Consider the following 22,849-nt stretch of genomic DNA (forward strand, 5'->3'; position numbering starts at 1 on the left):
TTCCACGCTCAGTGACGTCAAATAGCGCAGGACGGTCTCTTCTTGCGTCATCAAACCGTCCCATGTGGAGAAAAACAGACACAATTATTTTTGCGTTTGATTGTTTAACATAAACACTGTTATAATGCCTCCTGGTAAAAATTTTAGGAGGAGGAGAGCGGATTCAGATGACGAGGAAGATGAGCAGACGACAGAAGTAGGAAGGTAAATTGCTGTTAGCATGCAGTGGCAGTGCTTGTTTACGCTTTCAGTAAGTACGGAGGGAACATCCTTTCAGCGGATAAGTGTTGAAATCAGGCAGACTGCTTATTTAACAGCACGTTTAGTGTTACTATAGTAGCGGTACTTTCATTTTCGGAGTGTCGAGACGGTTTATGTTTAAATAGACTCAAGCCAGGTAACACTTTCTTCAGCTGCCTGTGACTCGACTCCGCTAAAGCAAAAATCGTTTTGCGGTTCTCAGGTCCAAAGTGGATGAAGCGAAGGAATTGCAGAGTCTCCGGAAAAGGCAACATGGTGTGAGGTAAGATTAGGGTAAGACGTGTTTTTAAACCACAAAATACGAGTCTGCTTGTCAGTTAAATTGTATGTTTTAACAAAGGCAGAACAGGGGCCAATCTTCTCGTTCCTCCCTTGCAAGAGTGGTCCAGAATATATTTGTTATTTACATCTTATCGAGTAATGGTAAGCTCCCATAGGAGAAAGGGGATATTGGAATTAAGAATAATTTAGTCCAGGCCTCATCATTTTACTTGGAAGAGCAGTACAACAGTAAAGGCTGATGTCCGAGACCCTAATTGACACTAGCCTTTACCTGATGTTAATTTAGGTAAAGTAGTCCAAGATTAGTGATAATCCGCGTATGTGTGCTTCAAAAATACAAACAAAAAAAAAAACACGTGTGACAGTTTCTTCTCTCCTCAGTGTGGCTGCCTTGTTGGTGGGTGAGAAGCTGCCGTTGGAAGCAGAGAATGAGGTGTGTGCAAGCAGGGCTTTCCTGCGTCTGTCTTTGAGAGAGGAAAGAGGTTGTCCTTGGTAACTGGAAGACTGTTTACCAGTGGACATAAGAAGCGCTGGCACAGGACAACTTCAAATTCTCAGAGCTGTGCAGGAATGCAAGAAGCTACTAGTGAAGGTCAAACAATACACCATAATAGAATTGGCCTGTGGTACAGTGTTGAAAAGGCTACTAATACTGAGGAAACTGATTGGAGAATTATACCACATCTACGCTGTGTGTAGTGGTGTCATATTAACTGGAACCTGTTATTACAGTACTGTGTTTGGAATTAGTAGTTGAGCAAATGCAGATTATAATAGTGCATTTAAGATTTCGTACTTAACTTTTTGGACTTGGTTCCAAATACATGTGTTCCAATGTAGAAATAATAAAAAATGTTTTTTTTTTTTTTTCCTGTACAGCATGACCCTTTTAAATTAAAGACAGGAGGCGTTGTGGACATGAAGAAGGTTAAAGACAGGAACAGAGACATGTAAGTCTTTTGTAAAATACTTTTCCGACCACCTCCCCAAAAATAAAATGTTATTACTGAGCATACTGAAGTGAGGTGTTTAAGTGCTATTGTGAATTAGAGTATTGCACTTGTCAGAAACATTATATAAACATATTCTTCTTCTTCCCAGGACTGAAGACGAGACAGACCTGAATCTGGGGACCTCATTCTCTGCAGAAACAAACTGTCGTGATGAGGATGCTGACATGTACGTGTTATGAGCTGGTGTTGTGTACCCCCCCAGGATGGGATAGCACAGTACATTTATTTCTGGTTTAGCTGTATTGATCTGAGGATTTCACACTGCGGCAGAAGCCCTTCTTGTTAAGTCACCTTCTCTCCAAATGAAATTCCCTGCAGGATGAAGTACATCGAGACAGAGCTGAAGAAGAAGAAAGGGCAGGTGGAGGCAGAGGAGCAGAAGGTGAAGGTGAAGAATGCAGAGGATCTTCTCTACGAGCTTCCAGAGAACATCAGAGTCTCGTCCGCCAAGAAGACCGAGGAAATGCTGTCCAATCAGATGCTGAGCGGCATTCCGGAGGTCGACCTCGGAATTGAGTAAGCAAGCAGCCCAAACAGCCAGTTCTCATGCCAGCTTATATAGGAGTGTTAACGTCCATCCTTGAACAATTTCTTGGCTCCATTATGGAGAACTGTATATGCAAAGGTACACTTGGAGTGTTATGCTACAGATACGGTAATTGCATTCTATGTTTTAGTATTAACAAAAAAGCAAACAACTTATTTCAGAATTATATTGTTAAGATTTGTCAAATGTTTTAATAAATGACAGAGGGGAGATGACTTCGAAGGAGGAATGGGTTAATAAGAGGAATAAAAAGACCCAGTTGTAGTCTGAACGGGCCCTACCAAGGACTTGTCTGTTTTCCTTGTTCTGTTTCAGTGCAAAGATAAAGAATATAATCACCACAGAGGAAGCAAAGGCAAAACTCCTGGCGGAGCAGAGGAATAAGAAAAAAGACAACGGCACTTCCTTCGTGCCCACAAACATTGCCGTGAACTACGTGCAACACAACCGCTGTAAGCATTTTGCATTGTCTTTCATTCAAATCATTGCAAAGCTCTAAGATTTTAAAGTTTACCTTTTGAAGCTGCTAAATGCTGACACATGAAGCTTTTACTAGTCTCATATGGAGATAAATGCATAGTACGAAAGCCAGAATGACAAACGTATCTGCATTTTAATCTAAATCATTTGCATCTTTTTTTAGTCTATCGTGAAGAAGTTAATGCACCAGCGAAAAGGAACAGAGAGGAACCCAAAGCCCGGCCCCTACGCGTGGGAGACACTGAGAAACCAGAACCTGAACGTAAGTAATGTTTATCCAGTTTACTGAGATCAATACATCCAAATGGCTTTGGAGCACGACTGCTCTTGAGGAAATAACCAATGACTAAAGTTAATTACAACCTACCGCCACGATCGCTCTGACCTGAAACCCTTCTCATTTCTCGCCAGAATCTCCTCTAATCCGCAAGCGGCCGGCCAACGAGAAGGCCACTGACGATTACCATTACGAAAAGTTTAAAAAGATGAACAGAAGATATTGAAATGCAGTGATGGGGACATTTCCAGGGAATCTGCACCTTTCTTTTTATTTTGCAAAGCTTTGGTCCCAGTACGCCTACAACAGATCAGTAGTTATGGGATATCCAAGACTGGTTTTGTGACTCTCTTAGCCCCCTTCACACACACAGTATAAGAAGATTACCAATAACATGACAAAACTCGGTATGTATTAAAACAAAATCTGTGGGAGAAAGACTTGGTATTGTAATATTACTACATTCTTACACAAACTTGATTCACAAAGATGTTTCCAGTACCCTGCTGAAATGTTCTTATGTGCTTCATAACAGATGCCAGTCTAGAAAGGCAAGGTTACACAGTAACAGTGATCATTCCAAGTGCAGTTTCTAAAATAAAATAATTATGCTTGTTTTGTATGTAGTTCGTATTTCCTCATCTGAAGCACGGAACAGTATGACCACAACCTGCTTAAGTTTTAAGGTCAGACCAAAAATAAAATCCCTCTAACTGTGCAAAAGTAACTTGAAATTTCTAAAGAAAACATAGGTTTAAAGAAAGAAACAACTTTTAATTCCATGTAATTGCTGTCACACAATCAATGCATGTTGACAAATAACTTTCAGTTTATAACTTAATACACCAGGATGGTTAAAAAAATAACACTACAGCTTTTTGACAAAGAAATAAACAATATTGCATTAGCATTGTTTTACCCCCTTTTCCCCCTACAGAACCAAACTGAATCTATACCTTATAGGATCAACCTGTTCAGAAAACAGACAGTATGGGACTGCTAAATGTAAATTTGGTGGGGATGGTACATATAGATTAAGCCCAGACTAAATATAGTGGGCAACAGCCACAAAACAATTTCTTGAGTAACAGTCCACACACCAAATATCTGTAATTATTTCTGAAGTAGGACCTTTGTTGAATTTGATTTATGTGCTATTGTTACCCTATTTGTTCAGTCACCATTCACTTGCTCCCACCCACTCCCCTCATTATAAGTCTCCTGAGTCGATACAGTGTTTCCAGTGCAGTAATATGGTTATTTTGTATATAGTAACAGTTAAATTAGACATTAGTCTGCTAGTCCCCTCTCCAAAACTGGACTACACGAGTCCTGATGTTGACTGGAAGAATGAAAGAATAATTATTTTAAACATACCCTTAGAATCCTTACTACGAATGTGTACCAGACCTTGAGCTTAAATGTAAAAAGCAGGACACAGACCAATACACAATAATGGAGGTCAGTTAATGCAATCACACTGACATTTTTAGGCACAGTTAAATCTGGAAAAGCCTGTGAAAACTCACAAACGTTTCAAACTGCTGTTCTTCAGACTTGTAATTAGTACTCGATATGGTCAGTTTTAAGCCGTATATGCAATCCTAACGTGGTCATGACACCAAAGTCTTAGAAGTAAGCAGCCAAACAATAGGCAAAGAACTGAACTTTCACATGTCAAGGTATCAAACTTTTAAAAGCAGTATCTAGTCAGACCAGGGAATGGGGAAGTACTAAACCAATAACTTCAAATGATCCGATCTGTGTTGGAACAATAGCTTCCCAACCTGCCAGAAAGCCTGAAATTCTCAACCCAGAGGCTGGAAGAAAAAAAAAAAAAAAAGTAAGTCCTGGTACACATTTCACTGCGGCCACCGTTCATGCATGCTCCGAAGTGCCACCTCCGTGCCCGTTCAGGTGCTCTGGTGTGGATCCCTGGGACCCTACTCCGCTGCTGTCCCCGACTCTCGCTGTGCCCATGGATCCAGAAATCCCTTCTGGAGAGACCAGGCTGTCCTGCCGTTGGAATGCCTCGTACAAGGGCAAGTCGCTGCCGTCCCACAGACTGATGCTTTCCGGAAAAAAAAAACCCAGGGACAGACGCACAGAGGAATAAAGGGGGTGAAAAAGAGCACAGCAGGAAGAAAAGCACTCACCAGAATTAGGAAAGGGAGTGGGCCATTTCATTTACTACTTTGGAAACCAATGCTGAAACATCAAAGCTTTAGGACAGCTTGTGTCTTCCTGGTCATTCCAAATCAGGTCTGGAATTAACAAATTGAACCAAGCACTAGCATACCTTACGTCCCCACTGCTCCAGAGACATTGAGAAATCCATGTGGATGCAGTGTAATATATACCTACTAGTGTGGTGGGAGAGGGGGGCACGCTTTCAAATTGTGGACCTGTTTGCAACAAGGTAATGGACCAGGCAAATCACTAACTCAATTACAGAAACCTGTTGTTCGTGACAAAAAACTCACAGGGGCCTAGCATGTGGCTTTGTTAATGAAATGTTTAAATACATGTATACACTTGTGTGGGGTTGCAGTACTTGGAGAGTATACAAAACTAAACAGATGCTACCAAACTACTTCATGATCGTCTCCAACAGGTTTAATCTACTGTTAGCATTTTAGGGACTAACTGAGGTAACATATCAGCTGCTTTAGTAATTCCTTTCAGACAAGCCTTAAACCGTACTGGAAAGTAAGAGAGGATGAGTCAAAGAAAAGGTAAAGGAAGAATTGTGCACAATGTGATGGTTAGGAATATTTGCTATTGTCAGAAATAAAATACAAAAACTATTAAAAAAAAATAATTTGTACTATTTTATTTTAAATGAATGCAATGGATATATACTAGAGTGTAAAAAATGAAAACACTGACTCTACAGAAACAGCTTACATGGAAGTCATGACTCTCAGATGCTCTTTTCTGTAGCAACATTGTATAGTTATTAACAAATACTGCATATTCAATTTAAACACACTTTGCATTTGCTTAATAACAAGGTACTGCTGTCGCCAACTAAATTTGTAGCGTGACAAAGACATTCTCCTTAATACAGGGCATAAACTTGAATGTCAAGTTAAAGTACTACTTGCCAGTAAATTAGATCTAACTTGGCAGAAAAGACTTCTTCTAAAAGAGGAATATCCAGCACAATTAATAAAAGGTTGACAAAATCCAATTTGTAAACGAGAATTAAATCCACAGCATGCCTTCGTGAACGCTGCTATGTAATGTGAAAGCTAATTAAGACGTGTTTCTTGTCACAAACATAGTAAAAGTTTTTGCCCTGTAATATTTCACCATTAAAAAGCACAAAACATGGGATATGCAACAGTATATTCTTGTATAAATACAAGATTTACTTTAAAAGGTGTATTTCAGTCACCAAACATTCAAGAAAACAGCATGCAGTGTTACTAATGTTTAAAATGCATACTGCACAATTTGAACTTAATGTAATACATTATTGTATTGAAAGATAAAACTCTGCTTTAGGAATGAATGTATTTATAATAACTTCAGAAATCTGTACTGTACAAATTGTCATTAAAACAACTCTATTGGTTACTAGTGTAAATCTACTAATCTATAATACATTTTTTTTCCTTATATGGCAATATTAATATAACGCCTTTTTTCATGCCCCACTCCAAACTAAAATACATAATTTCTGAAAAAACAAATTAGACAGCATGTGCAAATTATACATTTCATTGCAGAATGCATTTTGAATTTTCACTGGGGAAATGAATTCACCTGGTGCTCAGTGCTGGGAGATCTCAAAGAAATGATTTCCTTCTGGGATAAACGCTACTTTGTTTGCAAAGTATATTTCATTGGCTTTGGCTTTTTATTTTTATTTTTTTGCTGAGCAAGAAAGCGTGTCTTTAAAAAGTATCTATAAATATCTCAAGTTATATTAGTTATATATTTTAATATAAACTATTAGGAATTAAGCATTATTCTGGGTAATTAAGAAAAATAACTCAGTAGGCTTTAAGGATTGTCTGACAAGGCACTTTAAAAACGTTTTACAATATTGTCATTGTAGGGAGAGGGTCTCAGGAAACGTTCTTCAAAGCAACTAGGCAACACAATTGAAACTGGTCACCTCTTCTGAAGAACGACTACTCAAGGCAATTACCTTTTTTTTGCTTAAAGTAGCCAAGCCCAGAACTGGAGGTTAGTTAAGGCAGTGCAAACTACTGCCAGAAGAGTAGGCTTCTGGGCAGGCAGTGACTATGATGTCACTCACAGTTGGCCACTAGGCTCTCAGCAACAGCTGCAATTAGATGTGGATGGGGGAAGAGCTGAAATAAACAGGGGAATGACTGGCCACACACACGTATACACTGTAACCGACATGTATAAAGGCACTAGCAAGGTTATGGGGGAAGGGGATGTGCTGTATCTAGGATCTATTTGTACCTGGAGGAGTAATATTCTTCCTCTAGCTCGTACAGGTCGATTGCGATCTCATCCCGCAGGTTCGTGAGTTTCTTATCACACTCTTCCTGCAGGGCGTGCAGCTGCTGATTCCGATGGTTCATGGCCTCGTTCACAGACGGGAAGTCGTTCAGGATCAGAAACTGCTTCAGATCTGACACCAGCTTCATCAGGGATTCCCCGGCTCGCACCTACACACAGAAACACACGTCACTCAGCACTGCTTCTGAAAGAACAACAGTTAACAGCAAAGCAATTAAAATAGGCAAGAACACAAAGGGGGACTCCCAGCAACAACAACAACAAAGAAGATATACTCACAATATTTGCTGCTCTCACATGCATTTCATAGTGTTCTTGTTCTGCTTGTGTGGCTCGTGAAACCTGGGTTTCATCTTCAACCTGCAAATGTAAACATTCACTTAATTTAAACCCTGGCTGCAAAGTGTATGGATAAGTGGGAGTGCCCAAGGCTGCAAAACACTGGGGTTGGGAATAAATAAACAAACACAAGAATGGATACAGGCTGTTAAGGGAGAGCGATACACCTGAATTTGGGGCGTGTTTATGGGGAAAGGTGCAAACAAGGCAAATGGTGTGTAATGTTTTTACAAGAACATTTTACACAAAGATAACCAGATCTCTGGGATCCAGTATTGTTTAACAAGTTGTTTTATTATAACAGGAAGAAGCAGAAGTGTCATACCATTAAGTCTTAATTTACCCCACCAGGTTGTTTTCTACTTGTTCATTAATACTAACTTAAGTTTAAGTTCTATTAAACGAAATGGGAGGCTCGGAGTTTACCCACCTTTGCAGTTTTTATGATCTCTGTGAAATTATCGAGAATAGATCGGATATCATCCTTGAGTCTCTTGTTGTAAGACTGAAGCAGCGTTTCTTTGCTCTGAGGTAAAACTCTCTGTGATGACATTTTGCAAAGCACTTGTCTTTAGCAAAACTGCAGAGCTGTAAGGAAAGAAAAAACTCTGAATTGGGTGGCGTCAACAACAAAGTGCCACTGCAGTTATCGACTGAAGAAGCGTCAAATGCAGCACCAGCTCGTGTTCTGCAAAACGTCTACATTAAGTAACAATGTATATATTAATTATTACGTTGGTTAATTAACTGAATATTGAAAAATAAACAAAAACCGTCCGCTTCATCTCATCAAAAACACGAGACAAAAACATACAACTAACTTCACCGCTGCGTTCAACACAACCTATTCCGTCCTCTAAGTCCCGCCCACCTCTTTTAATCATTGGCGTTTCAAATCAAAAAGGCACCCGCCTCTCACTCTAATTGGCTGGCCAAATTACAAAGCCGCGGAAAGAGCGTAGCATTGATTGGTCGCCTGGCGTATAACCACGCCTGCTTTACCAAGGTTAGTTGACTGCAGAGCAGGTCAGCCTGAATGTGTTATTATATTATTACTATATAAATAAATCACAAAATACATATACTCAGGATACTGATTCCAAACAATTTATTCCTTGAATATACGATATTGTTTAAATATGCGAGTTATACATTAAACTGAAATACAGTTTATGTATAACTGCACTTTTTTTCCGAAGTTGTGTTTTTTTCATAATGACAAGTTTCATTATTATTATTATTTTTTTAATTATACTGCTGTTTCCGTATGGGTGAAAAGTGTTCTAAAATCCCAGGCGTTATTAAATTATAATTAATTGGTGTGACGTAGTACTGCTGTCTGACATCGGTGACGACATCACGCCGGGGTCAGGAGTTCTCGCGGTGTTTCGTGCGCGATACTTATAATTCCCACAATGCTTCATTCTTCCTTTCTCTCTGAACCAAGATGGTGAGTGAGTTGTGTTTTCACTGGAAGAGTTTGTACCTTTTATATCTTGAATCATCTACGCGGAGAAGCCACGCCACCCTCGTAAACACAACCTAGCATACTCGGTACACACTTATTTTAGCATTCCGACGATTATTTGTATTAAAAAGGTGGGATAAACTGATGTATTCATCTCCGCCAAACTAACCCCAGCTCCATTGCGTGTTTATTTTCCGGATGGATTTTGTTATACCAGCAGCTGTTAACTTTTTTAAATCGGGCGTCATTTATAAATGCAATCATTTCCTATTTAAGTCTTAATGCAACGTTTTTTTTTTCCTCCCGGCGACTTACAACAGCGTCATTTTGCTCGACCAAACCGGCAAGGCCCCGGTAACCCAGTGCATCGTACCCGGGGTTTGAGTGCTGCCATGTGCAGCTTGACGATGGGTTTTCATTATAAATAACCTTCATTATGTGTACACAAAACCCCAGTCATTGAGGTGGCTTGTAAAAGTGTATTTAAGGTATTTATTAACGTGCCAATGACCAAGCGATTAAGCCAAAAGTTAGATGGAACATTATTCATTTGTCCATGTACGGTCTTTACAGTGAACATAATGTGTGTTTATACGGTGGCTTTTGTTCGGAAGTGGTAAATCAAATGGTGGTTTAAATTAAGTGTTTGTTATAGGCTGACATCTAAAAGCTGTTGTCATTGTTTGCATTAGTTGTGAGTTTTTACTAAATACAGTAGCGCACCTGAGTTAGACTTCGTATCTTCATGGCGTTGCATGTCTGTATGCCTTCATAGATTATTTTCAGAGCTGTGATTTATGAGCCATATACGTTAAAACTCATTTAAAGTAATGCTAGCAAGTTAAGAACTCGAACTGTCGAACCATTTCTCACGCTGACCTGAAGCGTGCAACATGTTGCTAGGTGAGTTATGGCTTGATGCAATGATGTTTGAATTTCTTCACCTGAATCTCTATGTGGATCAAACTACACGAGCTTTTTAACCCTGAGCATCAGCCAAATTTGCAAAATCGATGTTTGTTTATTGATATTGCCGGACCAAACTAGAATTGGACCTTGCCGTTCGATACGAACGAGAAATAACCGTGCTACTGTTTTGTCATTGTAGCCGAAGGGGAAGAAGGCTAAAGGCAAGAAGGTGGCACCTGCCCCTTCAGTCTTGAAGAAGCACGCTGCCAAGAAAGTCGTCAACCCCCTCTTCGAGAAGAGGCCCAAGAACTATGGCATTGGTAAGTTCCTATCTCTTCACTCTTATGCACTTTATTAGCAGATTAACTTGTTTCACAACCCAGTGATTACTCTTAAATGTTCAGTTTCATAACTACTGCGTGACATGACATGAGTTTTTTTTTTTTGGTTATATCCAGTGCCTTATAATACTCTATCTTTATTTCATGCAAATGTTGTAAAGATGTTGACTTGTATCCAGTCTTAAGTATGGTCTTGTTCACAGTGGACCTGATGTACAGTTAGTGCCATTAAACCTGCTCTCATCGCCATTCATGTGCTGGAACCTGTGCAGATGATGTTAAGAATATTTGCTATCTTATAAACCATGCTGACAACCCCACCAAGATCGCTGATGCACTGGCTTCCAGTCCGATTCTCTTAACCTGTGGTAGTATAAAGGGTGCTTGTTTGTTTGCTCTAATGCGTGTGGTGGACCTGCAGGTCAGGATATCCAGCCGAAGCGTGATCTGACACGCTTTGTGAAATGGCCTCGCTACATCCGTCTGCAGCGTCAGAAAGCCATCCTGTACAAAAGGCTGAAGGTGCCACCATCAATCAACCAGTTCACCCAGGCTCTGGATCGCCAAACCGGTAAATGGGCTGTAGTGTGGTTTTGGGGGTACAGACTTCTGTGTGAGGTAATGTCCTAGCTGTCTAGGGTAGATGGACCTTATTCTACCAAACATGCATGGACCTAACAGTGGTAATGTTTGGATGAGGTTGCAATTCTAATTTAGCAAAGCTGTAAACTCATGGGGGGGGGGGGGGGTAGCTGATGTGGACTTTCAAGATCTACATGCTGTGCAGATGATGTGAATGAATATTTGCTATCTGAGCATCAGTGCTGAGATATACCCACCAAGATCTCTGATGCACCCTGTCTTTAAATCTTTTAATTATGGGGTGGGGTGGGGGGTTGGTAGCTGAATAAATATGGCTCTTCAGTTGGCCTAAAACTGTAGTGCTGTTGGTTTTAAAAGGAATGGATAGCCTCATTCTTTGCTCTCTGTCCAGCAACCCAGCTCTTAAAGCTGGCCCACAAGTACAGGCCTGAGACCAAGCAGGAGAAGAAGCAGAGGCTGCTGGCTCGTGCTGAGCAGAAAGCTGCTGGCAAAGGAGATACCCCAACCAAGAGACCCCCAGTCCTCAGAGCAGGTAAAACACTTTGTTCAGGATCTGAGTGCTGATTTATGAGCTCAGTGTTCTTGTTTATGGCTATTGATGTTTGAGTAATGGGCCAGTCATGGAGTTTAATGGTGGTGGTATGCATGCTCCATAGTGTCTTTTTCCTGCTGTGACCCAACCTGTTGATCTAGAGATGTTATGGCTGATGCAATGATGAATGAATTTCTTCACCTGAAAATCATGTTGAACAAACTTGAGCTTTTTAACCCTGAGCATCATCCACTACTACAGAGTTATTTTATAGAGCCTTTCAGAATTCAGCTGTTGAAAGGAAATACAGGCTTTTAGAAAGATGACACCTATAATCTCAAATAATATTGAATTGAAAATAATCCTGCAGTAAAATTGAAAGTAGCATTTGAGCATAGCGGATTCACAGACCCATATTTGCACCAAATGTTGAATTACCTGCAGCAGTCCAATTATTTTTTTATTCCCTGTCTTAATATACAGGGGCTATGGGTATGTTCTGAATTAAGTTTTTAGTAAATGCTTTGGATAGCTAAAGAAAGATCACCACTTCCAGACAAAAAGAGGTCTTCAGCATTAAGATGCTGAATTAAGTTCCATGTGTGACTGGGAGCTGACATTTCTGTCATGACTTCCAGGTGTGAACACTGTCACCACTCTGGTGGAGAGCAAGAAGGCTCAGCTGGTTGTCATTGCCCATGATGTGGATCCCATTGAGGTAAGTACTGCTGTTTGCCATTGACTTGTTGTACCCTAAGCACAGTGTATTGGCTGCATGCATTTTTACATGTGTTTTTATTGTTTAAATGAGTGACATTCTACCAACTTCAGTTTAGGTCCTAGAACATAGTGCTGTTACAATGATGACTTTTGAATTTCTTCACCTGAATCTCAATGAAGATACAAAACACGAGCTTTTTAACCCTGAGTAGCAGCCAACAGCCTTTTGTAGTGATTTTATTTCCTAAATCAGAAACCTTGGTATCTGTATGCTTTGAAAGGATGCTTCATGTGACTAGTAATTTGCAGGGATAAGTTAAGTACTATGTAAGAAGTGGTATTTCTAAATGTCTCCCCCCCCCCCCCGGGTTTCAGCTGGTTGTGTTCCTGCCTGCACTGTGCCGTAAGATGGGCGTTCCATACTGCATTGTCAAAGGCAAGGCCAGGCTGGGCCGCCTTGTTCACAGGAAGACCTGCACGTCCTTTGCCTTCACCCAGATCAACCCGTAAGTGAAATCTCCAGACAGACAAGGGTGGGGTAGGATTCATATTAAATACAGCTTTCCAGTAATTTGCACTTTACCAGTGTACAATGAAACAGACCTGGCAATGATGTTTGAATTTCTTCAGCTGAATCTCTATGTGGCTATATGAGCTTTTTAACCCTGAGCAGAAGGTTTGTCCACAGATAACCCAATTTGGTGTGATTTTTAGTTGGCATTTTTTTAATATTGGTTCTTGTTTCTTCACAGTGAGGATAAGGGAGCTCTGGCTAAGCTGGTGGAAGCTGTCAAGACCAACTACAATGACAGATATGATGAGGTGAGCTTCTGGATACTGTGTTTTGCGTAACATGGGAGATGTACCCCTGAGTGACCTCGTTACATCTTGTCTACTCCAGTATACAGATTCTTGTGCCTTTACTTGGTAACCAGTTATATTGTTGCCAGTGATTTGACTACACAGTATTTAAATACAGACCTGGTACTCAAACTAACTGTATAAAGGTTGGTGCAGATGATGTGACTGAATATTTGCTATCTGATTATCAGTGATGAGATATACCCACCAAGATCTCTGATGCACCCCTTCCTAACTTTTAGATTGTGTTTATTACCTTAATTTAATAGTTCCGTGTTTTGAAGCTGTAAGAGTTATGACTTTTAAAAAAATATATATATATTGTTTTCCCCTCACAGATTCGCCGTCACTGGGGAGGAAATGTCATGGGCCCGAAATCCACAGCCCGTGTCGCCAAGCTGGAAAAAGCAAAGGCCAAGGAACTGGCGACCAAGCTGGGTTAAATATTCCAAGCTTGTGTTTACCTGTTCTGTACATAAAAATAAAAATCCCAGAAAAAAAGCACTCTTGTAATCTCAGTGATTCTGATTGTTGGGTTTTGTTTGGTAATAGATCAAACCAATTCCTTGCATAAGGTGAAAATTGTTTTTTTCCTAGTAGTTGATGAATAAGTCAGTTGGCCATGTACAGCTATGGCCAACAGTTATGCATCGCCTAGAATTTTAGTAATTTATTTAGTAAAAATAATGAATATAAGTTTAGATATTTTATCATGTAATCAAACTATATAAAGATGTTGCAAAAGTATACTGGAAGCCATAATACTAGTACAGTTTGAAAAGTGTCACTTCTATTTTTCATTTGTCAAGTATATGGGAAAACTGTATGAAGCATTAAGTTGTTCAATATATTAATGTACCACTTAACTTTATGAAGCAAAATTTAGTTCATTCTATAGGGTGATGCAAAATGTTTGGCTGTAGGTTCTGGACAGTCACTTCACTTGCACCCAGCATTACAGAACTGTCATGCTGGTATGTCATCCAAGGGTTGAGGTGTTTGCAGTTTTAAATGAAATTACTTGTTGCTCCTCCCATCTCAGATTTATCCAGTGCTTGACTGCTCATATCTGCTTTATTTATTTAGGACTGGGTGCAAGAAAAAGGAATTTGCCCATCCTTGAGCTTGTCTTTTAAATGTTGGTTTGAGGCAGTGAGCCAATTATCAGTTGTACCTTGCTAGTTTAACCTGTTTTGAGAATACATAGTTTGACTGCATTCATAGGGTCCAAGTAAATGTACTGATACTGCCGCTTCCTTCACAGATCGCGGTAGAGCTAGGCTTCAGCTACCTTACTTAAAGTAACATTAGGTAGTGCATGATTACTGTTGATCAGGGTTTAGAAACCAGCCACCAGTTTGTAAAGCTGCAAGTAGACCTCTTAATTTTAATTGTACTTTATTTTCAGTGGGACACTTTAAAGATGTCAACACTACTATAATTCTTTATCAATATTTACATTGTAATCCAAACTACTGCAACTTCATTCATCTACAGTATCAAAAGTATTGGGACAGCACACCGAACCTGCGTTTAAGTTTTTGTCTGAATTCTACAAGGGTATTCTTCTGATGAACTTCCTGTACCACATGTAGGTGGTAGCTGCACAGAGGCTGTACCTAAAGAGGAAAACAAAGTAAAGTTTAGTTTTTAAACTAGTGGGATTGGTTACTCCATGGACACACAGTACATCTTATACTTCATAAACTCTGTTCAAATATCTGATTGGATTGATTATTTTACCCCATGAGCAACTTGACCTTTAGTCACAGGTGGTGGACAAACTTGTCTCCAGACAGATTCCGACTGCACAGAACTGGTGCCAGAAGCAGCTTAATAGAACAGTTTTAATTGTTTTGTAACCCATTTTTCCAGGGATTCATGGTTTTAAAAAGTTGGCAAAACATTAGGTTGCACAGTTTTTTTTTTTTTTTTTTTTTTTTTTTTTTTTTACTATGCTGAAAAAATGGTGACAGATCTTTCAAAAATGATAGGCAAGGCAATTATGAAACATTAATATCATACATACTACAAAACTGAGTAAAGCTGGAAAGGGTGGTAAGGACAACATCTTACCATGTAATGATGTACTGCATGTGCTCATTTCTCAAAGTCACTCGAGTCTGGCCTCCAATAGGCCCCCCAGGAATTGTGCTGCCTTGAGAGTGAATATGGGACAGGCCTTTCATTAGGGTTTATACACAACCACAGTTAAAATCCTACAAACGGTTCTAAATATTGCAGTGAACTTTAAAGTGTTTAGGTTTAAGCTTGCTTACACATGCTTTATGCATAGAGGAGTACTCAAGCTAGTACAGTATAAAGCACAGAGTCTGTATAATAGGACAACGAAACGAGCAAGATGGGCCGAATGGCCTCTCATTTGTAAGCTTTCTTATGTATTTCTGCAAGCCCATTTTCAGAACTTGGTTAATGCACTGGCACTAAATATCTAGAACCTGTGTAATTTCAGCAATCGCTGCATTTTGCCCTGACATTAACAGCATGCCTATGCAAACAGAAAATACAGTCTGTATTGTATTTGTGTCTGTTTCCCTTCCAACACTGCTCACGGAAATGCACACTTACTGAAGTCAGCGTCAATTAAAATGGGCTCTGTGCCGGCAACCTTTGCCATGGCCTCCAGGTCACGGAAGTGCCAGCGGTTCCTCTCGGTGTCGTTCTGAGGGACAAAGGGCTTCCGCGCCTCAGTCAGCCTGACGACACCCACCAGATCCACCTCCTCTTGGACCTGTGGGGTTGTAATGACAGCCGTAACTATTTCAAATACAACACTACAGATTGCTGGTACCTGATCACAGGGCATTGACATAAAACGACAACCACACCTGTCCTTTCATTCTTGTTTCTGGATTGATCTTCTGTCTCGGAACAAAGCCTCTGTTTACAAGGATTGTTACCCTAGAAACAATAATAACAGCGTTGTTAAAACAGCCCTTGTGTGTTTGTGCCAGGACGGATGTTTATCATATTACATAGTTCCCACTGTCGCCTCTTTTTACGTCTTTGTAGACACAAATATTGCCATAGTGGTCGCTGAAGTGCAATGAGGGGAACTATCACCAGATGATTTTTCCTCTCAAACATGCTAGGACACAGCAGTCAAAGCAGTGCCCCTAAAGGCCACCTGCCAGGATTGGCAACTCCTTCCTGCTCTCTTTACTTGAAACACCCTTTTATAGTGCAGTCACCCTGGACCCCCACTGTTGGGCCCTGCAGTACCCGTGGTCGGTGCAGTGGAAGGGAGTGATGACGTTCGCCCCACTCTCCCCACTCGAGGTGATTCTCCCGGCCTCCCTGGCCTCCCGCTCGGGGTCCACCTGCGAGCGAGGGAGGATGTACAGCTCCTTAGAGTGATCGAATCGCCCGCGCACCTTCACTCTCCTGTACTCCAGAGACTTCAGCTCCATGGGCCTAGAGGCAGGGAAACAGACGTTAGGTTAGAACTTAAACTAAAATCTGGAAGACAAACATTCACAGCTGTCGTCAGCAGCATAGTCGTTTATTTTTTTATTTTTTTAAATGACTTACTTTCTTATAGCGGTATTACAAGGTTTTGTTTCAGTTGAACACAGTTTTGCAGGTTGCATGCTGCCCACTACATGTAATCAGGTTCTACATTTCGCAGAACTAATTGCTCAGCTTAATTCTTCCTGTAGTCACTCCTGTAAGGGCCAATAACTGTCACTTACTCTATAGGGAGGTCTATGGGCTCTGCAGCAGTTAGGCTCTGCAGCTCCTGGATCAGATGCAGTTTCCATTGCCGGCGCTTAACCTGCACACAGAGAGGAAGGGAGGCAAAGGATTTCTAACAGCTGGGGTAGAGCAACCCACATTTATGCCTCTGTGCCTAATGTATTAAACCCACCTTTCAATAGACTATGAAAGTTCAAAATCAGACACTGTCCTATTATACCAGTTTGATCATAAACAAGTCTTGGGCTTGCCAGAACTTGCTGCACATCTCCAGTCAAGGTCCTCTGTGATGCTAGGGACCAGCCTTTAACTACATAGCTATAGCAAACCAGTTCTCTGAAGAAAAAAAAAACAACTGCTTGAATTCACCATCTAGCACTGGTGGACTGTAGACCGTACCTGCCATGTCCCCAGGCCAAATGTAGTAGCTGGAATCAGCAACAGCAGCCATTTCAGTATGGAGTCCTCCCCTTTCTCATCGAGTGATGCTGAGGAGCTGGACTGCCTGGATGATCGTAGACAGACTCCTGGGGACACAAACAAACACCATCCACAGGCCTGCCTCTACAGTAAACTGCTTCTTATGTATTGAACAGGGTGACCCCATGGCTCCAGGTCCTTCGGGACAGGTTTAAACTCATATCCCAATACATGTAGGTGCCTTTTAACTACAGGCACCCTCCAGAATGCAGTGCTTCTGTAGGAGCAATATGGCACCCTCATTAAAGAACAATTCCATCAGTCTTTTTAATTTAAAGGTTACAACGTTCTTAGGATCTACAGGGATCTGTTTAAAACGGAGGTCTTTGTTCAAAAAGGCTTTAAAAAAAAAACTGCTTTTTTACCGGCCTCCATTTTCTTGTGCTTAATTATTCTTGGCTCTTTCAATTTTCAAGCAGATACTCAAAATGCAAGTTAACAGATGGCATACTACTGCACAGGGAGTGACTGGATACCATGAAGTATTTAATCCTACATACAAAACAATGCCACTATCCGCAGCTTACCTTCACAGCGTCGTGACAGGAAAGCTGTCAAACCAAACTGGTATCCCAAAACTGCTTTTCTTGGATAAATGTTCTGGGCCTGAAATAGATCTGGTTTGAGCAATATGGCATTGGAAGTGCTTGTGTTGGAGATGCATACAAAGTTTGACATAACACAGCGTATAGACCAGTCCATTTCAATGCATTAGTTTTCAACTACTTTTTTGGGAAATGACAATAAAAGCAGCAGGGGTGGAAATAAGACTCCTATTGCATAGCAGTTTCACTAATTCCAGGTTTTACTATAAGCTTAATTTGCCACAGTGTATTGAACCAGGAATGGATCAAACCGCTATGCAGTGGGAGTCTTATTTCCATCATCGGCCAGCATTTGCAAAATATATCAATAACCGCAGTGAATCACAGAACTCGATAATGCGGTTCAAACAGCTACTGTACGACGTGCTTGGCTGAACACTGTTCATTTGTGAAGTTTTGTAATGCGTAACTTTTGATAGATGACATTTTCGTATTTTTTTAATGAACACACATCAATATCATTGTGTAACATTTCCGAAACAATGTACTCTTAAAACTGAAGTTCTATTAGTGATAATTGCACATGTTATAAAGTCAAGCACTGGTGCACACAACCAGACACATACTCCGACTTATGCAATTTCACTAACTTTACTTACATTATTTCTTATCGTCTTCACAGTCTTGATAGAGGACACAAGGACACACTTTAGACTCGCCATTTTATGGTAACGTTAATGAATTTTATTATTACCAGGCTGTGGTAGAGGCTGGAATGGGGAGAGGTAAAAGCGTAACCCCTTCCGTCAATACGATATCCGCTTCAGTGAGGAATGAAAACCAAACTAAACTAATCGATTACTTTTTTAAAAACAGTGTTCAAAAGCCTGACACACATAACTCGTCGTGAAGTTCAGCGTTATTAAAATACACGATGGTGATGTTTATGTTTTTTTGTTAGCATGTTTTAATCGGTGGTTTCGTTTATATAGATTAGTAGGTACTGTGTCTTTAAAGGAAAGTCTACTCGATCACGACATCACTCTATTGCCTTTGCCTCGCCATGTGGATCGTTTAAAGAGATTTAGCGAACAGGTCTGTGCCAATGTAATGGTGACTGATTCTCAATAGTGGGTGTAATGAATGTTAAATCTTAAACGAGAGACCAATTTTGCTGAATGTTTTGAATGTTTTGTCTGCTGTTGAAATTGAACAAATGAAACTTTTTAACGTGCCATTCTAAAACTACGTGTTTACAGTAAGGTTGGGGCTGGCGCTTTTACGATATGACTTTATGAATGTATTTCAGTGGTAATTGGTTTGCATTATTATGTTTTTGTACATGCACTTTACTGTAATGTGTGTTTTCTTCCTGTGTTTTCTTTTAGGGCATCGCTGCTTTATATGAAAATGACTAGCCTTGCCGCTAAAGATGCGTACCTACAAAAACTAGGAAGCAAAGTGTGTGCCGAGCAGAAACAACAACTACGCAAAAGGCCATTTGGTAACTTTGTTTTTTAAATATATTATTAGAAACCCGTTAATCACATTTCCTCCAGCCACACTGTGAACTGCAGTGCATGCCGTATAGAAATGCGACGGTGTGGCGAGGGCATGCACAGTGGAATTGAGATGTTCTTCATGAAGCTGTCGCATGAAAGCGCTCTCATGTACAACACTGCAGATAAGCCTTTTCCCTTTCTGTTATCAGCTCTGTCTCGGGACCCTTCATGATTTATTTAATTGAGAAAGTGCCCCTGGCAGATTTTTCAACAAATGTTTTGAGAGGACTTCTAACTGAAAAAAATGTCTCTCTTTATCTATCTATCTATCTATCATATATATCTCTATCTCATTAAAATATTTGTTTGTATATCACTGCTCTTACTGGTAGAGCTTTCAGTTTGGTTTACTGAAATACTTCTGCAGTCAGTTAGTTGTTTATCTGGCAGAAGTATGGCAGAAGTATCTGAAGCTTAAAACAGTCAATATATCTCTCCTAACACTTAAAGAAGACAACACTTTGGACTGTGTGTGTAAAGCAGGCAGTATCATGTGTATGGCCCTAATGTGGGGTCAGTTATAATTGTAACTAATTGAACTAAGATAGCATTGTAATTGTACTTTTAGCTCTTCAGTAATTAATATTGTAATTGAGCCCAGCTGTGGTTTCTATATTGATCTGCTGTAGTTCCGTACAGGGGCGGGGAGGCAGGCCAGCCCAAGACGAAAAAGAAGAGCAGACAGAAACCTCTGAGAGGGAAGAAGTTTGACTTGCAAGGGAAGCTGCTGCCGCCGTCTGCTGCCTCAACCGCAGTGAAAGCAGGGGAGAAAGTGGCAGCCAAGCCTGCACAGAATGGAGCTCCCACACCTGTACAAAGTGGAGACGCCAAGCCCAGTGCTAATGGGACGCCAGCAAAAGGTGAGAGGCTCGCCGACTGAATCATCCCTTTAATTATTCCTTTAGTGACGCAAGGCTACATCTTGTCTGGCTTTGACTAAAGGACCCATTGGAATTTATAATGAGACTCATTTTGCACAGTATTTCGAGGCATGCAAGGGTTTACTGTGAGCTAAATTTATCAAACTCCTCCACACTGCCAACTTATATCTTCCAGTTCTGTATGCGGCCGTCCTTTCTACCTGTGGCACATTCGTTTGCTTGTTCAGTAAATACATTGTTTTCAAATAAATTGGTATCTCCCCCAACTGCCAGATTGCTTTTTGTTCAAGTTGTGTTTCTGGTTGTTTAATTTGACAGTGATTTCTTTATAGGTGTAAAGACGGCCCCCAGTTCCTTCTTCGCTGTAGATATTTTACGGCAGAGACTGCATGAGAAAATCGAGGAGACTCGTGGCCATGTGAGTAGTCTGTGTACAGATGATGCGGTTTTTGGGACCTAGGAAGTAACTGGGTGTTTCAGAAGAAAACAAATTGTACATACAGTAGACTGGAGGAATTAACCCCAACCCTGCTACTGGGTACAGTACAATAAACTACACTTGATGCTGAATTGATCGATAACCTCTGCACGTGTGTGTGTGTGTGTGTGTCAGACTCTAAAAACCCTTTTTCTCCTCTATAGGGGAATGCTAAGGGGCTGTCTGCTGAAGAACTGGAGAGGAAACGCTCAAGGAGGAAGCAGGAAAGAGACCGGAAGAAGCGCAAGAGAAAGGAGATACGAAGGAAGCAGCTTGCAGAAAAAGAGGCTGGAGAAATAAAAGCAGAAGAAGAAGAAGAGGACAAAGACCCCCAGAATACAGCAGGAACGGCCAAGCCGGAGAGCACATTTGTTTTCAACAAGGTGGACGTGGGGGATGAGATCGCCAGCAAGACTCTGCAGAAGAAGCAGAAGAAGAAGAGCGTCAAGGGCAACCTGACGCCGCTCCTCGGAAAGAATTACAAGCAGCTGCTGAGCCGCGTGGAGGCCAGGAAGGCCAAGCTGGAGGAGCTGAGGGGCAAAGACGAGGGCAAAGCCAAGGAGATGGAGGAGAAGATCAAGTGGACCAACGTGCTGTACAAAGCAGAGGGGCTGAAGATCAAGGACAACGAGGAGCTGCTGCGGGCCTCCCTGAAGAGGAAGGAGAAGAGCAAGGCGACAAAGAAGCAGCGCTGGGGTGAGCGCACGGAGCACGTGCTGGAGAAGATGCAGCACCGGCAGGACAAGCGGAGGCGCAACATCCAGAAACAGAAGCAGAGCAAGAGCGAGAAGCGCAAGGACAAGGCGCGCAAAAAGGGCAGGGTGCTGCCTGAGGATCTGAAGAAGGCAATATGAGAGCAGGAGCGGGGGGGGGGGGCATAACGCTGGATTGTATGTTTTATATGTATGTATCATACATTTTTGGAAAGGTTGATTCTTTTTTCCCCCTTTGTGTAACAATCAGTATTCAAAGTCATGTAGGGTTGATTGCCCCAGTCTGAAAAAAAAGAGTTTCATGCTAAACTAGGATGAGTTAATCTGGGATTATGTTTTAATCTGGGATTACAGACTCTTTAACCTTGGGTTCATTTTAAACAAGGATTAAATATAAAACCATTTTAAAGTTTTGTGCAACATGATTCAAATATAGTCCTTGCTTTAATCTGGGTTAGTGGTTAACGGTGGTGCAGTTGGATTTAAAACTACCTGCATTTAGTTTAAGAACATGCATCAGATAATATATGAAAAGGACTGGGATCCAGTGTATCTGTGCATGACCTCAGGCATTGTTTAAATAATATCAATAAAATCTTGCAGACTTTTTAAAATAAGTTGTTGGGTTGTTTTTATTCATGAGGTGCACACTTTTGATCTGGGGTATGATGTCTGCCCCCAAGATGAGGGGTAGAGGCTGAGCAAAGCAACAGAATTTGAAAAACAATTCAAGGCGCATTATCTTCCCCAAAACAAGGTAGCTTACTGGCGACAGTCAAGGGCAGGTTTTTAAACCAGCTGGGCTGATAAACCACTGGAGAACAGCACAGACCATGTTGGTTGCTACTGTCACCAGCTACGGTGAATGTATGAAAGATTAATCTCTGATACTCATGTTGAATACAAGCTGGAAAACCACCTCTTAGACAACACTGTGGACCTCTTAGGAGACCGTGTGGCAGAACATGGGAGCTCTATAGCACATTATTATTTATTTATTTGGAAGGTGCCTTTACCCAATTACATTTTGTAATAAAATGAATTCTGGTTGATAAGTTGCACTTGGAAGATTACCATTGTGGAATGTGTTTGTCTTCATTTATTTAAGATGGATTTGTTAACATTCTGGCATGCACATTTCTTTGTATGGACATTGTGCTAAGGAGGACTGTCCTTATATTGCTAAGGACTGCCTTAGCAATATATTCAGGTAAGAACATAACGATTTCTGTTCAGTTTTCAGTTTTCAACTAGCCTACAATTACCTGTAGATGAATGCAGTTTTTGTTTTCTGCATTTAAATGTGCTATAAACTGACGGTTCCTTGACGTCACATT

At 40.8% G+C, this 22,849-nt stretch overlaps 5 protein-coding genes and 7 non-coding genes across 16 annotated transcripts; 10 read left to right on the plus strand and 2 right to left on the minus strand.

Moving 5' to 3' along the window:
• The first annotated feature begins 32 nt into the window (after positions 1-32).
• cunh9orf78 (chromosome unknown C9orf78 homolog) lies at positions 33-3,482 on the plus strand. Its single transcript, XM_041242848.1, has 9 exons — positions 33-204; positions 464-523; positions 925-976; positions 1,423-1,493; positions 1,645-1,722; positions 1,875-2,072; positions 2,419-2,555; positions 2,747-2,845; positions 2,995-3,482. Exons 1-9 carry the CDS (start codon positions 125-127, stop codon positions 3,084-3,086), a joined length of 867 nt encoding a protein of 288 aa, XP_041098782.1. The 5' UTR covers positions 33-124; the 3' UTR covers positions 3,087-3,482.
• Positions 3,124-8,557, minus strand: med22 (mediator complex subunit 22). 4 transcript variants are annotated; one of them, XM_041242849.1, is made up of 4 exons: positions 8,133-8,557; positions 7,643-7,723; positions 7,304-7,512; positions 3,124-4,931 (listed from the first exon to the last, which is right to left on the minus strand). In XM_041242849.1, exons 1-4 carry the CDS (start codon positions 8,253-8,255, stop codon positions 4,739-4,741), a joined length of 606 nt encoding a protein of 201 aa, XP_041098783.1. In that variant the 5' UTR covers positions 8,256-8,557; the 3' UTR covers positions 3,124-4,738. The 4 variants fall into 4 exon arrangements, with proteins under 4 accessions (XP_041098783.1, XP_041098786.1, XP_041098785.1 ...); XM_041242851.1 differs by lacking the exon at positions 3,124-4,931 and adding an exon at positions 4,938-5,562; XM_041242852.1 differs by lacking the exon at positions 8,133-8,557 and having other exon boundaries at positions 7,304-7,547; positions 7,643-7,725.
• Positions 8,558-9,676: 1,119 nt separating this feature from the next.
• On the plus strand, positions 9,677-13,649 carry rpl7a (ribosomal protein L7a). Its single transcript, XM_041242853.1, is given in 8 exon segments — positions 9,677-9,699; positions 10,218-10,399; positions 10,842-10,991; positions 11,415-11,555; positions 12,194-12,273; positions 12,651-12,781; positions 13,028-13,097; positions 13,475-13,649. Coding segments are annotated over 8 exon segments (882 nt in total). The 3' UTR covers positions 13,580-13,649.
• Positions 10,089-10,164, plus strand: LOC121309730. The gene has a single exon (XR_005948660.1). It is a non-coding gene; the product is annotated as a small nucleolar RNA SNORD36 (small nucleolar RNA).
• On the plus strand, positions 10,688-10,757 carry LOC121309732. The gene has a single exon (XR_005948662.1). It is a non-coding gene; the product is annotated as a small nucleolar RNA SNORD24 (small nucleolar RNA).
• On the plus strand, positions 11,203-11,275 carry LOC121309731. The gene has a single exon (XR_005948661.1). It is a non-coding gene; the product is annotated as a small nucleolar RNA SNORD24 (small nucleolar RNA).
• Positions 11,731-11,802, plus strand: LOC121309734. The gene has a single exon (XR_005948664.1). It is a non-coding gene; the product is annotated as a small nucleolar RNA SNORD36 (small nucleolar RNA).
• Positions 12,411-12,488, plus strand: LOC121309733. Its single transcript, XR_005948663.1, has one exon. It is a non-coding gene; the product is annotated as a small nucleolar RNA SNORD36 (small nucleolar RNA).
• Positions 12,880-12,949, plus strand: LOC121309735. The gene has a single exon (XR_005948665.1). It is a non-coding gene; the product is annotated as a small nucleolar RNA SNORD36 (small nucleolar RNA).
• On the plus strand, positions 13,288-13,360 carry LOC121309736. Its single transcript, XR_005948666.1, has one exon. It is a non-coding gene; the product is annotated as a small nucleolar RNA SNORD24 (small nucleolar RNA).
• Positions 13,650-14,517: 868 nt separating the features above from the next.
• On the minus strand, positions 14,518-18,679 carry LOC121309725 (surfeit locus protein 1). Its single transcript, XM_041242857.1, has 9 exons — positions 18,538-18,679; positions 17,861-17,939; positions 17,253-17,380; positions 16,850-16,932; positions 16,380-16,571; positions 15,986-16,058; positions 15,726-15,888; positions 15,213-15,294; positions 14,518-14,755 (listed from the first exon to the last, which is right to left on the minus strand). The coding sequence occupies exons 1-9, from the start codon at positions 18,598-18,600 to the stop codon at positions 14,689-14,691; spliced, it is 930 nt and encodes a 309-aa protein (XP_041098791.1). The 5' UTR covers positions 18,601-18,679; the 3' UTR covers positions 14,518-14,688.
• Positions 18,680-18,770: 91 nt separating this feature from the next.
• On the plus strand, positions 18,771-22,116 carry surf6 (surfeit 6). 2 transcript variants are annotated; one of them, XM_041242855.1, is made up of 5 exons: positions 18,771-18,973; positions 19,267-19,382; positions 20,070-20,300; positions 20,654-20,739; positions 20,964-22,116. In XM_041242855.1, the coding sequence occupies exons 2-5, from the start codon at positions 19,283-19,285 to the stop codon at positions 21,651-21,653; spliced, it is 1,107 nt and encodes a 368-aa protein (XP_041098789.1). In that variant the 5' UTR covers positions 18,771-18,973; positions 19,267-19,282; the 3' UTR covers positions 21,654-22,116. The 2 variants fall into 2 exon arrangements, with proteins under 2 accessions (XP_041098789.1, XP_041098790.1); XM_041242856.1 differs by having other exon boundaries at positions 18,968-19,008.
• Positions 22,117-22,849: the final 733 nt, after the last annotated feature.

This window comes from Polyodon spathula, unplaced genomic scaffold, assembly GCF_017654505.1.
Source record: "Polyodon spathula isolate WHYD16114869_AA unplaced genomic scaffold, ASM1765450v1 scaffolds_1433, whole genome shotgun sequence".
In the NCBI taxonomy this organism is placed as follows: domain Eukaryota; kingdom Metazoa; phylum Chordata; class Actinopteri; order Acipenseriformes; family Polyodontidae; genus Polyodon; species Polyodon spathula.